General features: G+C 40.0%; 1 protein-coding gene, 1 long non-coding RNA gene and 1 other non-coding gene across 4 annotated transcripts in view; 2 read left to right on the forward strand and 1 right to left on the reverse strand.

Moving 5' to 3' along the window:
• Positions 1–7,670, reverse strand: got2b (glutamic-oxaloacetic transaminase 2b, mitochondrial). The gene is made up of 10 exons (XM_085452936.1): positions 7,509–7,670; positions 5,129–5,285; positions 4,862–4,990; positions 4,710–4,769; positions 4,449–4,610; positions 3,297–3,401; positions 2,993–3,143; positions 2,287–2,452; positions 1,673–1,823; positions 1–1,224 (listed from the first exon to the last, which is right to left on the reverse strand). The coding sequence occupies exons 1-10, from the start codon at positions 7,589–7,591 to the stop codon at positions 1,102–1,104; spliced, it is 1,287 nt and encodes a 428-aa protein (XP_085309062.1). The 5' UTR covers positions 7,592–7,670; the 3' UTR covers positions 1–1,101.
• LOC146718613 (uncharacterized) overlaps positions 6,323–16,545 on the forward strand; it is a 13,425-nt gene continuing 3,202 nt past the window's right edge. Inside the window, exon 1 of one of the 2 annotated variants that reach the window (XR_014919921.1) lies at positions 6,323–7,393. This is a non-coding gene — a long non-coding RNA (uncharacterized LOC146718613). Of the gene's footprint in view, positions 7,394–7,727; positions 7,845–16,545 lie in introns of those variants that run through there. The other variant, XR_014919922.1, reaches the window with a different exon arrangement.
• Positions 7,711–7,817, forward strand: LOC146718614 (U6 spliceosomal RNA). The gene has a single exon (XR_014921756.1). It is a non-coding gene; the product is annotated as a U6 spliceosomal RNA (small nuclear RNA).

Raw genomic sequence — 16,545 nt, forward strand, 5'->3', positions numbered from 1 at the left:
TGGTTTCACATCTTTACTCTTTAATGATTTATTTGTTCAATGATGACAAGACCAACGATCCATAAGAGAGAATGCAAAAACATGGAGGCAGAGTACCAGAAGTAAGAGCAGACTCGGGCAAACCCCACATTTTGTATTGCCATCTGTGTCTCACAGTCCAGATTCACACACTAAAAACATGATGTTCATCTGAATGAACAGCGTGCGCGCATCATGAGATGTGGTGTTCCCCCGAAGAAAGTACCCCACACAACTTTACCATGGAGTACAGACTTTTCATTTGGAGAGTAATTTTGTGTAATAAAAATTCCTTGCAGTGGGATTGACAGATTTATTGTCTCCATTCTCAACGCTAAACCATGTGCTTGTTTGTATCTGGGCTTACAAGAGGACCAGCAGAGAGAGACCGCTGCCCTGTAATCACCAAAACAGAAATCAAACAGATTCAAATTCTACTGAAACAGAACAGATAAAGAGTAAACTGCTGAATCATTGTTAGGGCAGTAAAGAGATTACATGATTGGCAGATGCCCATTAGTACAGTAAAGCCCAGTGAAGTGCCAGTGATGTCTTGAGACTCAAACAGTGCCTCACAGGTTAAAGTGCTACAACTCCACAATTAAAAGGAAACCCTCAGATCAACTACAAGCTTTCACAAAGAACGAGAGATCTCATCTCCGCCTAGCATCGCCTGGATAATTTTTCCTCAACGTTTTAGAGTGTGGGCCCACAGCAGATAGAATATACATGTAGGAGGACACGAATGTACAGCCAACAGTTTATTTCTGATAATAAATAAGCAAAGATGATTCAGTCATGGGAAGAAATCTCTCAATTTGGCAGGGGAAGCCTTTAGTGAAATGTAGAGGAAAGAAAGTGTAACTGGAAAACAGAGCCTGGAACAAGAGCAACCGTTCCAAATTTAACTCATGATGAAAGCCAGTCAGGAAACAAAAAGGCTACAACTTAGAAAAAAAAAAGAAAAAGAAAAGAAAGGAAGTTTTCTAAAGGTGGAATGAAGGAGACAGAATAAATGACGCTTGAAGCTCCTCTTTAGTGCTGCTCCTTCTGATTTGTGCTGCTCTCCCAGCACGATCCACTCTACTTGGTGACTGCGTGGATCGCGTCTGCAAGGTAGCCCACGTTTCCAGAGGTCACACCTGCCATGGAAATTCTGCCATCCTTGGTCATGTACACTGAGAACTCTTTTGTCAAGCGCTCGACCTGCAGGGAAAGAAAACAGCACAAATGAGGCAGAGGAAAAGGGCAGTTTTATTGTTTGTTGTTTTTTGAAATAAACATTCATCTGCAGGATCAAGACTCATAATGTCAAACAAACAAGACTGAAGAATGCACGTTTTTAAATGAGACAGCAGGCGTTTAAGACCACATTCTTAATGCAACCAGGCAAATACAAATCGCCACTAAACTTTGTAACGACTAAAAAGTTAAACAGCAGTAAACCATTACCCCCTGGTGGTGAAACCTCAGTCAGTACAGAAAGCAGCTTTACACAACAGATATGACTGTAAGAGTGGGCCTGCCAAAAGGCAAGTCTTTCCTAAGAGAAACTCTCCTCTGATATGACCTGTGAGGTTTATTGCTGAATGACATTATTCATTACACTTTGTTTAAATATGAAAACGTATCAATTTCTCTGCCATTACATTACCTGTTCTGGCTTGAGTCCTGTGAAGCAAAACATCCCGATCTGGTCGATGACATGCTGCCAGTTGTGGGAGGAGCCATTCTTTTTCAAACCGGCCACCAGCTGCTCTCTCATCTTGATGATGCGGTTAGCCATACCATGGACCTCCTCCAGCCTGGACACAAAAAACAAAGAAATGCATAACTGAGCGTCAACCTTTTTGGGGCACGCTGAAGATTTGAAGCGTTCCCAAAGTATTCAGACTACATTAGTTTAATGTGTCAGAGTTTAAGTTGCTAGTTGGCAGCAGCGCATAGAGCACTGACCAGGCTCCATCCCTGAAGGTGCTGGAGCTTTGTCTCTAAAACCTGACTTTACTCCTGGAACATGCTCAACTAAGGTAGTCGTGTCACTCCCAGCTCTGATTTCTGTGGCCAAAGGAACGCAGCATAAGTGCAGTGTTGTGATAACCTAAGGAGCTTGAAGAGAAAGCAACTGGGCTTCATTTGGTTTTAAAACTGAAGAAGCCTCTTGGATGAGAAGCAAAACCTCTGCATGAAGCTTAAAGAAGGAAGGAGCCCAGTATTTAAACCCTAGTGGGGTCGTCTGTGGATATGTCCATGTCTAAAAGGTCGTACCACAGTGAGTGCAGCTCTGGCGTGTTGAGAATAGTTGCTGCAATTCTGGCACCATTCACTGGTGGGTTGGAGTAGATGGGCCTGATGAGGATCTTGAGTTGAGACTCCACCCTCTTTGCCTCCTCTGCATCTTTGCACACGACAGTGAAGCCTCCGACACGTTCACCTGTCAACATGCACAGCAAGTCAAAAATATAAACACTGATGACAAAAAAAACAAACAAAAAAACAACCTCAGGGTTTAATACAAGATTTTGGTTCACGATAAACCACCACCTCTACTGAACAACCAAATTTAAGAAAATTGAACAGGTTATAAATAAGCAAGGATAACAGACACACAATTAAATAGCTTGCGATTCTTGTGTTACTCATATTTTCCCAGACTCGTGTAGGTTTTAATGTGGCCCCAGTGTCAGAAGGTGTCAGTAATGCACCTACAGACTGTTTGCAAGACACCACTAAACAGAAATAAAAGACTAGGTAGAAGGAGACTATTCTAACCATATGTGGCCAGTGAGAATAAGTGTTGCCATACAAGTGTGACAACATTCAAAACTCAAACTACCGCTGTACCCAAATAAATATATTTTAGTATCAGCATTTTCTCAGTGGGTCTTGTTAAGGGATCAAGATAGATCTGCTCAAATGTTTCATTTCAGAACAGAAAACACCCATTTAGGAGCCTGCACTGAATCTGACTGACCATAGAGTCCCATGTTCTTGGCAAAGGATTGCGACAGCACAATGTTGTGACCGTTTTCAATGAAGTGGCGGACAGCCCAGGCGTCGCGATCAATGTCTCCACTTGCAAAGCCCTGGTAGGCCATGTCGAAGAACACGAGTAGGTTCCTTTTCTATAAGAGTGGTGGTGGATGAACAAAGACAGACAGCAGTTAATTATCCAGAGCTCATCAATTTTGCTGTCTTAACTGTCAGAGACCTCATGAGATAAAAGCAAAGCAACCATTTCATCATTAGCATTTTCAGAACCTCTGATAACCTCTCACCTTCACAATGTCAGCAATCTCCTTCCACTGCTCGGGCCTTGGATCCACACCAGTGGGGTTGTGGGCACATGCATGCAGCAGGATGATGCTCTGCTCTGGGATTTTCTGCAACATAAACGAGGGTTTCAGTTAGTCAGCCTACAAAAACCCACACACTACAGACCTGACCGTGTTCTCACAGCAGCAGTACTCGTACACTGCTCATGCACTAGATATGACTAACATGAAGTGGTTCCTCACCACGAGATAAAGCAGCGTTTTCCAACCTTTTGGAGCCATGGCACATATTTCACATTAGGAAAGTCACAAACGAAAATGTCACAAAAAGCATATTAATAATTTTTCTGTGTGCACCAGGTATAGCGGAATTGGCTCAGTTTGTCCCCAGTATAGCTTTGTCTTCTTCTGACCACTATTCATGCTAGGGCCTTCATCTGGGTTGGAATTTACTCCAGGACCCAGGTCAGATTAACTACATTTTCTTTTCAAATACTTATCTATTGCTATTACGCGCTGCATTGTCTCACTCGCATGACTATTATGCAATTTCTCCTGTTTTATTGGCAGTTGGCAACTGATTTAATTAGAGCAGGTAGTTGAACTGCCCTCTAGTGGAAGAGAATGTAATTGTTCTGTTTGTTACTCAAGCCAATCGCTTGGAATACCAGATAATCTTCCACAGCACACCTGATCATTTCTCACACCACACCTATGTGCTGTAGCACAGTGGTTGGGAAATACTAAGATAAGGGGATGAGAATTACATGTACATTTTAGCAAATCTTTATTAGAGCCTCATACACTGATGCAACAACAATTCACACTATGCCCAGTGAAGCTTCCCTGATATCTGTGTGTAAACAGAAAGTGGGGCAAGACCAAAGTCCTCTTGGATGGCTCTTAGTATAAATACACCGTTTGCACTACACACCACAAAAGTAAAAAAAAAGAAGAGTCCCATGTCCTGCGTTCTTTTCCTAATAAAAGGAAAATTTCTTAAATCTGATCACTACTCTCGAACTTATCCTTCAAAATCACAGATATCATTTGGACAACTCAAAGGATAAAATCATCAACAATAATCAAATTGTTGGGAAAAATGCTAAACATGTTTCATTTTCTTTTGACGCATGTATTTTACGCATTTCTTACAGAGATGTCATCCAGAGCTCCTTTGAAGTCAAAGCCACAGGTGGAAGGTTCATAGTAGCGGTAAGCTTTGAGCTGCATGCCAGCATCTCTGAAGATGGGTGTGTGGTTCCCCCAGGAGGGTTTGGGCAGGTACACATCATGTGGCCCAGGGTGGAATCGAGCCTGTGACACAGGAAAAGCTAATGAGCTAAGGCATACCAAGAAACCTAATTTTTAAAAACAGTTTTTAAATGCCAGGTGATCAATACAAGAAGACCTCACCAAGAAGTTGGCTCCAATACGCAGAGATCCAGTTCCTGAGATGGTCTGGACGGTGACGCTCTGTCAGGAGAAGAAAACTGCTGTACTGATATGGATTTCTTTTAAAAGACAAAAACTTGTCCATCGTCAACTGAACTTTAAGTTGAACTTACTCTGCTACTTTTCAAAACCTCATTTTCGGGACCAAGAGCCAGCTGAGCACAGGCTTTACTGAATTCAGCCAAACCACCAATGGGAAGGTACTCCTTATCCAGCTGTTTAGCTGCAATGATAGCCTCTGCCTAGAAGAAGGCAAAGAAAATGAGGCATAAAACATCCTCCTTTCCATCAGCTGGCAATGGTGTGTGTATGTATCACACACACACACACACACACACACACACACACACACACACACACACACACACAGGTGGATCTACCTTGCGAACACAGCTGAGGACAAAAGGCTTTCCTTGATCATCCCTGTAGGCTCCCACTCCCAAGTTCATCTTCTTGGGGTTTGTGTCCTTCTTGAAGGCTTCAGTCACCCCCAGGATGGGATCAGGGGGACCCATCTGCACTCCACCCCACCAGGAGCTGCACCAAAGCAGATGAGAATAGTACTTAGATTGTGGTCACAAACACTAATGCATCTTTGAAGAGGGGCAAAGTGCTTTTAAGGTACCACTACCTTGTACAGTTTAATGCATGTAGCCTGCCAACAGACTGCAGATGCAAATTAGCAGTAAGCTAAAACTGATACAATGCATCAAATGGCAACATTTATGTTAATATTGTAGATGGCTTTCCAGAAAAGGCCAATAAAAGAAAAAAAGAAACATGCTGCAGAGCCTAATGCCAGCTTAGCTCCTCATGTGACCTGGAGATAACACACTGACTTAAAGACGCATGAATGACACATGCTTGGCTGGTACAAGCATCATGAAACATAATCCCATCAGGAAGTCCAGAGTCCAACAACAAGTGTGACAGTTAATCGGGGTCAAAAATGTCATAATTACCCAGTTCCCACGACAACAAACACTCAGTGGAGTATTATATTCCACTGAATGAGTATTACCGTTCTTTCCTTTATTTGCTCTTCCAGCTTTCAGCATCATCTTGTTGAATATCATTCTTTTCTTTTTAAGCTTATCGATCTGTTTCAAAATACTTGATGCTAATTAAAATATTTGTTTAAGTGGCTGATTAAGGTAAAGAAACTAAACAGTCCTTGAATTTCTTATTAACAGTACTTATTAGTAATTTAAAAAAAAAAAAAAAGGAGAAAAAAGTCAATCAGTTCACTGGCCGTTTTTCTGCTTTCACATCGTCAACTGATATTAATACAATACATCTCCGTTTGTACATAGATTTAGGAAGCCCACACCCACTATCACGTTTTTTTTTTTAACGTGGCATGATTTTACTTTTGCTGCACTCTTGCCCTCACAGACATGTTATTGTATCAGGTTTCTTCTACTTTCTAAACTTGAGTCTAAATTTAGGACAGGACACTTTGCAAAGGGCAAGTGTCTCCAAAGTGACATTAAAATATTATTTCTATCATTTGGCACAAACTTTTTTCACCTAATTACCATCTATATAAACAGTATTAGTTTTACTGTGTGTAACATACTACTGTTGACATTAACAGCAGGAACGTAGTAACTAAAGTGTTATTTGCGTTCATTTGTCTCATCACACTTGCAGTGTGCATGCAAGCAGAACCTTTGAACAGACAAACTTCAGCGTTTATTTAAATATTTACTGAGAAGTTATCAGAGATCAGTAGAGCAGAGGCCTTTGTGGCACCGTAAAGGGCAATATTGTTGTTCACCCCTATCAGTTTCTGACATTACCGTCTAAAATTACACAATAACGGCTGGCTGCGTGCTTGAACATAAGACACCGAATCACGACAGCAGAAGCTAGAAAAACGAAACCTAGAGTTACTGCAGTGAAGGGGTAAGCTAAATACAGTTTCCCCACGTTCACAAATCTCAGCATTTACGAAAGCTTGAAGTTAAATATTTTAATCGCACAAACGAGTAACTGTGGACAAGTTTGTCCTCCAAGCACACCCTGAAAGGACACACCAGTGTCTCAATTTCCACCTGGAAATTAGCCAATCGGCGCTCAAAGGTGGGAAGCGACAGCCAATCAGCTCGCACGACTTTACAAACTACGACAAGTCGCTTAGCTCAAACTGTGCAACTGAAATTATCGCGATTGTTTAAGTCACTCAAGATGTTTTCAGGAGCAAAAGGCGAAACCGTTTATTAACAATTAAGTTAACTGTTTAATACTGTAAACTTAAGCTGCTCTTGATAACGTAACAAATCCGACTGGGCTTCAGTCTCCACCATGCTCCGGTGCTAACACACCAGCGTGACTTTCATCAGTACCGTTAACCTCATTAACAGCAACTCAAAGTTGTGGTAACTCAAAGTTACTGTTTTGAGGTCAGGTTAGAAGTAAGCAAAGAGAAAGTTTGTCTTAAACAATGGCTGTTGACCTTTCAGGCCATCAAGTCACAAGAGGACATCGCTAACCTACATATTAGCTGCTACCTGGGAGCAGATGCTAAACCCCGGACAACAGCAGGCCGTGTAAAAATCCTTTGACCTCAGTCTGAGGTTAGCTGACCAGCTATTGGGGCTACACTAACCGCAGAGCAACCAACCTCCACCATAAAACACAAGGTAACGTCAACCTTCAAATAACGTTTGTTCATTGAGCTAGCTGCAAAACGTGACAGTTCATGCGACCACGTAGGTGGTGCTTAACGAACCGATCGTCCACGTTACTGCCTTTTACCTGTTGCGGGTGGACAGGACTCCCAGGGACGGGGAGATGTTCCCCAGGCAGTAGACCATCTTGCTGGACTTGAGCAGAGCCATCGTTGCTGCGTTTGGGAGGCGAGCCTAGAAGGATGTGAAGGACAGGCGAGACCACGCTCCTACGATCTGAATACGCGCTGACGTCAGAGCAGTCGCCAGTGATCGTACGGTGTCGTTTCGTCTTGCTTCGGCAAGCGCGTACGCTAAATTGGATACGATACAGAGAAGATTAGCATGGCCCCTGCGCAAGGATGACACGCAAATTCGTGAAGCGTTTCGTCTGTATTTATAGCGGAGAAGAAGGAGAAGAAGCGTGAGTAATTTGTTATACATACACACAGAAACCAGGTAGTAAAACTCAGTAGCGGTTTTTGATACGGGCGGTTACCCGGGGCGGCATCGTGGCGGGGGGCGGCATCACAGACATCGGCAAAAAAAAATGAAAAAAATGAAAAAAAAAAAAAAATTGCTCGTACTCGTGCTGCCCCGACATCTATCGCCGGGAGTAAGGGCGCCCTCGTTTGCGAGGTGCGCCTGCTGCTTGAGGCACAGGGAGGAGAGGGCGGGGCGGGGCGGCGGGGGATTCTCTGGCTGGCTGAAGCTCGCAAAATAAAAGAAAAGAAAAACAAAACAACAAACACGAAAACACCAGACATTATAATACAGACTTATAATTTGCACCGATGTTTTTTCGAAATTCTGTATGCGAAAAGTGAGCGCGAGAGCCCTCGGTGCGCCTGCTTGCTGCTGAAGTCAAAGTAAACTTTATTGTCATCTCCGCTACATACAGTCCAGTATAGGGCTGCTCGATTATGGCAAAAATGATAATCACGATTATTTTCACTGAAATTGAGATCTCGATTATTTGACGATATTTATTTAACCCTTACGACCTACTATAGAACCAAGTCCGCCAGAGCTTATATATATATATTTTTTTTACATGTTGTAGTGCCATTTGTGGGAGCATTTCAAGTTGCTATACATCAATACAACTGTTATAGCCCATATTGTAATAATATGTATGCATTAAGTCCATAGTAATTACATTAATTGCAAAAAAGTACAATAAACTACAAAAAAATTGAAAATCGTTTTTGTTTTTTTTTACATATATTTCTACTTGGAGAAATTTAAGAGGTTTATCCCTCAAAACTTGAAATACAAAAAAAGTTGCAAAAAATAGTTTCTCACCACAGGAAATTTATTTTGAGTGTCTTTATAGTTTTATTTTGGAGATACACCAATTTTTATATACTGCAGGAAAAACGAAAAAACAATCCTATGATGCAAATTTGCAAAGAAAACAGCATGTGCATCAAAAGAAACTATTTCCAGCAGTGCAATTCGAGTTCTAAGCATCACAGAAACTATTCAGAAAAGTATAGAGTCAAACATGACTTATAAAAACACCAGTATAGGCAATTAAGGCCTACAAGTAAAAAACTACATTTCCGCGAAAATGACGTCACTTCCGGTTTCGGGCAGGAAATGGCGCACATGCGATAGTTCGCGACTTCCAGTGTTGCCAACTTTGTCGCTATATTTAGCAAGTTTTCAGACCTGCTAAAAATAAAGACGTGAAAGCCCTTATTGCTTTTACTCTCAACAAGCAGCGGGTGCTGTAACGCAGTCAGTTCTTCTTTTACTCTTTTACTCTTATGCTGTTTTGTGGATCACAAGGTTTAAAACTACTTATAAACACACACACAAAGTAACTCCACCAGAGTGCCTATTTCGGGTCACTTTTGCCGGTCCAAGCCCGGGTAAAGGAGCAGGGTTGGAATTGTGACATTAAAAAAACAATAATTGCTAAAAGAAATTTAATTTGTAGTTCTAAATAAATTCTAAATGCATTTAGGACGTTTTTTACTCACTTTATGTCTCTTCCACAATGTTATTTCTCTCTCCAGCAACATAGGTTACAATTAGATTAGCATGACCAATTATGCAAATTTGGCGATGACGTCATTTAGCGACTTCTAGCGACTTTTAGGACAACCAATAGCGATTTTCCTTACTGAGGAGTTGGCAACACTGCTGACTCTGTTTCACTGTGGGAAGTGTTATGAACAGCTGATCGGATCGGCAAAGCTTGTTTCTGGAATATTATGTTTTTGTTCCTGCAAGCGCTTTTTATGCAATTTTTGCAAAGCTTTATGTGGAAGGAAACCGTGACCGAGGACAAGCTGATGGCATAAGATGTAAGTACAACTCCTCCGGTTTCATATGCAAAACAAATTATTGCGCTAGCTTACACGGTTCAGGTTCTACAGGGATTTAAAAATTGTTACACAAAACGGAGCGGGCTGCTCTGACCGGCTTTAAAGGGTTAACGATGACAACGTATTGAATAATGACTTTAAAAAATAATATAAAATAGTGTGCAACACCACTGAAGTTTTTTTTACCTCTCTTTTCAACCAATGGCAGTCACTCTCCTCTCCAAATAACTTCTGCTTAGCTTTCCGAGCTTCCCTCGGGTCCTCTTAATCAGCGGTCTCCACCCTTTTTTGCGCCACGGACCGGTTTATGTCCGACAATATTTTCACGGACCGGCCTTTAAGGTGTCGCGGATAAATGAGGGAGGGGCCAATAATCGGCTCAGTCATTTTTAATGATCGTTGAAAGCCCAGATCGTAATCGTGATTAAAATTCGATTAATTGAGCAGCCCTAGTCCAGTATATAGAGAGACGAGGCAACAAGGCTCCAGTTACAGCAGTGCAAGTAAACAAACAATACATATAAGAAGAGTAAGAAAATAAATATAAACTATAGGACTATGGGTAATTGGATCAATAACAATTTAAAATTTATATTTGATGGTTTAAAGTCTCACACACACTTTAGGACTAGTGGTAAAGGGATCAATAACAATTTAAAATTTACAGTTTGATGGTTTAAAGTCTCACACACAACCCGTCGAAAGTGGAGGGGGGCCCTGCTGCTTCCAAATAGAGCACATTTTATTTATAATGTAAATCCAAGCCCATTATGTATTCATGATTTGAATCCTGGGTTGTGTGAAATCTCAGAAATGCACCCTAGACAAAGTGAATCTGTGAACTAAGGTGTAGGTGTGATAGATTATGTTGTGGTGACCTTCGAGTTGGGGGGGTGGGTGTTCATACTGGAGTGCAAAATTAAAACCAATGGAAGATGGACAAGAAAAGTTCAAAGCCATCAGGTCCTCACTTTAGAAAAAATAGAAAAGAAGAGGAGGAGAAACGAGCAAAAGATACAGGTATGCAGATGTGTCATTGGATAATGGCAGGTCATCCTGAAACAATCAGAATCAGAATACTTTATTAATCCCTAAGGAAATTATGTGGGTTACAGTTGTCGATCCTACATGCTGCACAATAATATTCAATATTTAGTATTTACTGTTATATTCACATAGATTATCGCAATGATGTTGTTTATTATATTGCTCTCTCTTTTTTTTTTGCTTGTTTTCTCTTTTTTCTTTCTCAACAGGTGATCCAGGTGATTGATATATGTATTTTTTGTCTGTTTGTTTTGTTGGTTTTTGGTTTTTGCCCTTTATCACCGCTCCTCTTCCCCGCTGCTTTTCTTTCCCTACCTCTCTTTCTTTCTCCCTTTTCTTTTCCCCAGTCATGTCTGTCCCATGTGTAGCAAGTGAAAATAAAAAAAAAATTAAAAAAAAGATTTGATATTATAATCTGACTCTTAATCCCTAGAGTAGTGTGGCATGGAGAGGGCAGTGAAGAAGGGAGGGGGACACTATACATACATAAATCCACACAAGAGCAGTGCAATCTTATTTTAAATTACATAACGTCTCCTGGATAAAAGCCATCTGACTCAAATAGAGGAGCTTTACGTCTTTTTAGTCACTAAATTTTCAGGGGAATTGATTTATTTGACACGGGCACAATAACACTGCATTAAAACACACAGTTATGCACAAGCACCATATGCACTGCATCTAATTTACAACACCTGTCCTGAGGTGAGACAAAGGGAGCCATATATAAAAATATGAAACAGATATAAAAATAAAGCTCAAGTTGAATACAGAGTTATAGTGCGGGTGTGCTTTTATTTCAGCCACAGTTTATTGCTTTTGTTGAAAACACTGAAACTGGTTTGCATTTTTATATCACAACCTTTGCTCTTTTAATGATGGTGAGACGAGATTTTGTGCATTGTGATGTGACAGTTACTGTTTATTGAAGCCTTTGTGCTGTTTGTAATGCAGTGCTGATGTCTGGACTCTAAAATATCTCTGAGTACTGAGGAAGCATGGCATTGTATGTATTTTAAAATAATCCTTAGGTTGGCTTTTAAAGCTAAACATACTTTGTTTTCCTAAAAAATGAAAAGAAAAAAAAAACAATGTATTTGTTCATTTTTAAATAACTTTTATTACCTGACCTTACAGTCATGTGATTGGTAGTTTTAGGTTATAGCAGGACTTTTCTGCACACATTATTCACGTCTTTCAAATCTTAGACGTGAGTCTAAAATGATTCCTAGTTCCCTGATAACTTAATTTCTTTTTTTTCTTCCTTTTTCTTTTTTTTTTTTTTGCCATGAATGCTAATTTTTGGCATTGTTTACTTGTAGAAAAAGTAATTGAAATTTTTTTTATTTTTTTTATTTTTTTTCACATCTTGTGTTAAATGAGAGAAAATTTAAATTAGAGTAAAATGTCAGTCATATATATGTAATCTCTGTAATATTCTGGATATTTATAAATGAGCAATTTGTATATTTTATAGCTATTTCTTATACTTTGTAACTTTGTAATATATTATATTTTTTAATCAAGTTCAGTCTGTTACTGTTCTTATTGTCTTGGAGCAACTGCAACTACATAATTTCCTTAGGGATTAATAAAGTATTCTGATTCTGGATTTAATGATTCACAGACCATAATGGATATGCACAAATAAATACAAACTTCAAAAAATAATAATTAAGGGAACACTGAGTCATCACAGTATAAGTCAGTTAAAGCTTCCTGGAGGTCATTTTGTAGGGCTCTGGCAGTCATCTTCCTCGTCCTCCTCATACAAAGGAGCAAATTCGGGTCATGGTGCTGTCTCTGCTGGGAGACAGAGCTAACCTTCTTGCAACAGCATGTTTAGATGTCATCCTGGAGGAGCTGGACTACCTTTACAAGCTGAATGGGCAGCAGGAGCCCATGCTACCAGAAATGACTCAACACTAGAAAAAAGTTGACATGATAAGGAAGGATAAGGACAGATTAATGATCTGTAGCCACCGCCTGCTAATCAGGCATTTTACTTAATATAAATAAGAAATAAGATGTAAATAAGATGATTGCAGGAACGATGCCGCTACATATTAACAGCATTCTGCAATTACTTGATTTTCCACTTGAGGGCAATATAACACAATAGGCAGTGTCTGTCTGTGAAGGTTCTCAGTCATCCAGGTCATCGTAGTCTAAGGAGCTTGGAAAGTAAAGCGTCTGGACTTCTTTAAAATGCTTGAGGACGTTTCATCTCTCATCCGAGAAGCTTCTTCAGTTCTGATGACTGTAAAGTCAGAAGGTGTCTCATAATATGGCTTAAAACTGTCTCTTTTTAAGCTTTATACATCCTTACCATAGTAATTTTGATGATCGCTGTGAAAAATATTAGAAGATGGAGTTCATTCACACTTCAGTGTTTAACATAAAAAAATCAAGCACATGATTGTACCTGACACACTGCAGAAGATTGTGCTGTTTCTTTCAAGGAAGTAAAATAAAGAATTGCCATTTCCTGTGTCCGTGTACAGGTTCTTCCCACTAGATGGAGACCTACATATGTCAAATGTCACTATATGTGTACCAGCCAACAATCCAAATTAGCTATGTATCCAACCTTTTATCCAGGGGAAGAGGCAGAGTACAAATTGCCGGTCCACAACCATTTATATTTGTATCCACACTCATAGCAAATAGATAATCATCAATTAAGCTAACATGCATGCATTTGGTCTGTGGGAGTAAGTCAGCATCCAGAGAAAGCAGGAGCATGGCTGTGTGTAAACTGCACACAGAAAAGCCCGAAACAGCCACCCAGAACTGCCAGCACCCCACAAATGTGACCTGGGAGCTAAACAGCTCCACTAACATAACAAATGACAGGAAGACTGAAAGTTTACATTGGGATCCAACCTTTACAAACACATTGCAATAATCTTTGCTTCCATATTAACATCCAGTCGCCCAACTCCTTTTCTGTTAAACTCCCTTATTCTTTGTGGCCCTCTAATCATTCAGGGTGCACGAATGAGCTGTGGTTTCATGTTAAGGGGCTTCTGCAGTCAGTGCTGCTCTACATGAAGATGTCAGTCATGCTTATTTTCTTCCAGAAGCAAACAAGTTTGCAAGAACAACGACCCCACTTTCACTCAGTCTGTGTGGAAGGAAAGAGCAATCTGGAAGAGCATCACACAGCAGAGCCTGGAAGTCCATAAAACGTTCTTCTGTAACTTGACAGAAAACAGCAGCTTTCACTGGCACACCAACACAGTGACAGAACAGGACGTATACTTGGCTTATGTGGGACTGCCAGTGTGCAAAGGAGATATGGATATTTCCAGCAAACCCACATCAGAGAGAGGGACAGACATGAGGAAGAGCACAATGCAGATTTGAGCTTTTTCTTTTTTGTTTAGTCACAAGTAACATGCAAGGGTTTGACTTGGAATAGATTGTAGCTGAAGGTTCATCATTAGTGACTGCACCATATGTTTGTCTGAGTATGATTCAAGTAATATAAATATGTAATAAATAGTAATATAAAATGTTAAAGCTACTAAATCGTACCCCAAAGCAGAATTGAAGTCATCCTACATTTTTGCTAAAACCACTGAGCTGAAAGAAGTTTAAGTGATGAGGAGAAGAAGGAGGCTGAAGAACTGTGATGTAAACAGATCAGAGTGAAAAGAAGCATTAAAATGGAAAAGCACCAGCAAAAGAATAGAGGAAGGAGTGGTGAGAGAGGCCTGTTATTCACTGTAATGCTGAGTGATGTTTCACTGCTTACCTGAGATTTTTGAAGAGGCCCTTTAGGAAAATATTACCTAGGATACATGTGATATGTTTCTGTTGCCATGGCTTATAAAAACCCCTCATTATTTACTTCTCTTTATTCCCTGTGAGGTTCTGAGCTCATAGATGGAGAGGGACAGACATGAGGAAGCAGAGCTCTGTGATTATAAAAGGACACAAAGCAGTGCAGAGAACCAACAAACATTACATTTAGTGCATTTATCACATTTAGTAATCGGCACAATGTAAAATAGTGTCTTAAATAGTGTCTATTTATTTTTATTATTTGGAAAAAACTAACGCAAAGAGTTCTGACAACAAATTTAATCTGACAATAGAAATACTGACAGAAATATACAGGAACAAAACAAGTGAAGCTCGTTTCTGCCACTGAAAACACATTTTTCAGTCTATAAGTCAAAAAATTGTGTTATTATATTCAGGTTATAGTTATTTTCTCAGAAGTTTGAGGTAATAAGTCAAAAATTTGAGATAATAACCTGAAATTCTGATTTATAGATGGCAAAAAAAATCCTCTTTCCAGTGGTGAAAACAAAGTTTCATAATAGGAAGATATCAGTACACAATTGTTTTATTCTTCTTGCAATCATGTTGGTGATGCGCAGGGTTCCTAACAAGATAGAGCTTGTTTGGTGCAGTCTGCTGTTTTTTGTTTTGTTTTTTAAATCTAAGACCTGTAAGGTTTATTATCTTTCTCGGTGATCGGAGGAATATATGAGTATGCGAGGCCGTGCATACATAAACAACTACTTTGCTCCATACTGGTCTTTTTTTCATAGCAATCATTTGGAGGCGGTTTATTTTATTTGGGAATAAACATGCAGGAAAAATGATGGCTTTGTTCTATTACAGAGCCCCAGTAAGTCATAACACTGTGAGCCCAGATGCACAAACAGGACCCTGAAACTAAAGTGGATAATAGTTTTATTACTCTTACTGGGATCAAGACTTGGTTCCCAGCTTTTTCCACTCATTGTTTATCTGACGTCTCATAAAGCAGAATAAATGAAACACCTGTGAGGGAGTGCAGAGCCCTTAACAATACTTCCTTGAATTTTAATGTGTAAAAAAGCTTGGATGGCCGTTATTATGCACCTTGTGGCCATCCAGCTGCAAAGAACATTATATGTTCTACCTATGAGTGCATTCATCATTATTGCTTTTTAATTGCCCTGTAATAGTACTGTGACTTCAGCTGTGTAGATTTAAAACAGGGTACTCAAATAAAAATATTCGTGTTTCACTTCAGTGTGCGTTTCGGTCCTTGGTGTGGTTTAGGTAGAGGACAAGAGACAGACAATAAGAAGGAAAAAATGTTTGTACAGATTTTTACAGGCAGCATAAAGTCTGCAAAAATCAAACTAATATACATGTCAACAAGTCCTGCTGCACCAGTGGAAAGACGTAAAACAAAAATTGCCACACATCAGCTTTGTGTCTCTAAGCTGAGTCAGAGTGGTGGGTGCAGCAGTCTAAGCAGGGACCTCTGTCTCCCCAGTGACTCGCAGCTCTTCTAGGAAGACAGTGAGGAGTTCCAAAACCATCTGAGAGACATAATCTCTTTAGTGTGTCCCAGTCTAGCCCAGGGTCTCCTCCCGGTTGGGCCTGAAACACCTGATCCAGGAGGTAGATGCTCGAATCAACTTGAAAAAAAAAAATTTGTAAAGTATCTGCGAGTCCTCCTGAAACCCTGTGTCCCCATACTGGGATGTTACATTTTGGTTTCGTTGCACCTTATGCTTCATTTTACTCAATAAAGTTGTTCTTGAACTTGTTAAACAATTGTGTTGTACTGTAGAAACAGCCAATGACCCATATGAGCGCATTGCTTAAAAAATAAAGAAAAAACAATATTCTCTTCAAAAACAATGGTTAGTCCAACTAATCCCAAATAACTCAGGGGAATTAAAAATGCATCCCAAACCAAAAGCTTGACTCTGGAGGTTAAAGAATGCA

Source organism: Copadichromis virginalis, linkage group LG1, assembly GCF_057382275.1.
Source record: "Copadichromis virginalis isolate Kocher_CV1m ecotype Utaka linkage group LG1, C_Virginalis_male_GT1.1, whole genome shotgun sequence".
NCBI classification, from domain to species: domain Eukaryota; kingdom Metazoa; phylum Chordata; class Actinopteri; order Cichliformes; family Cichlidae; genus Copadichromis; species Copadichromis virginalis.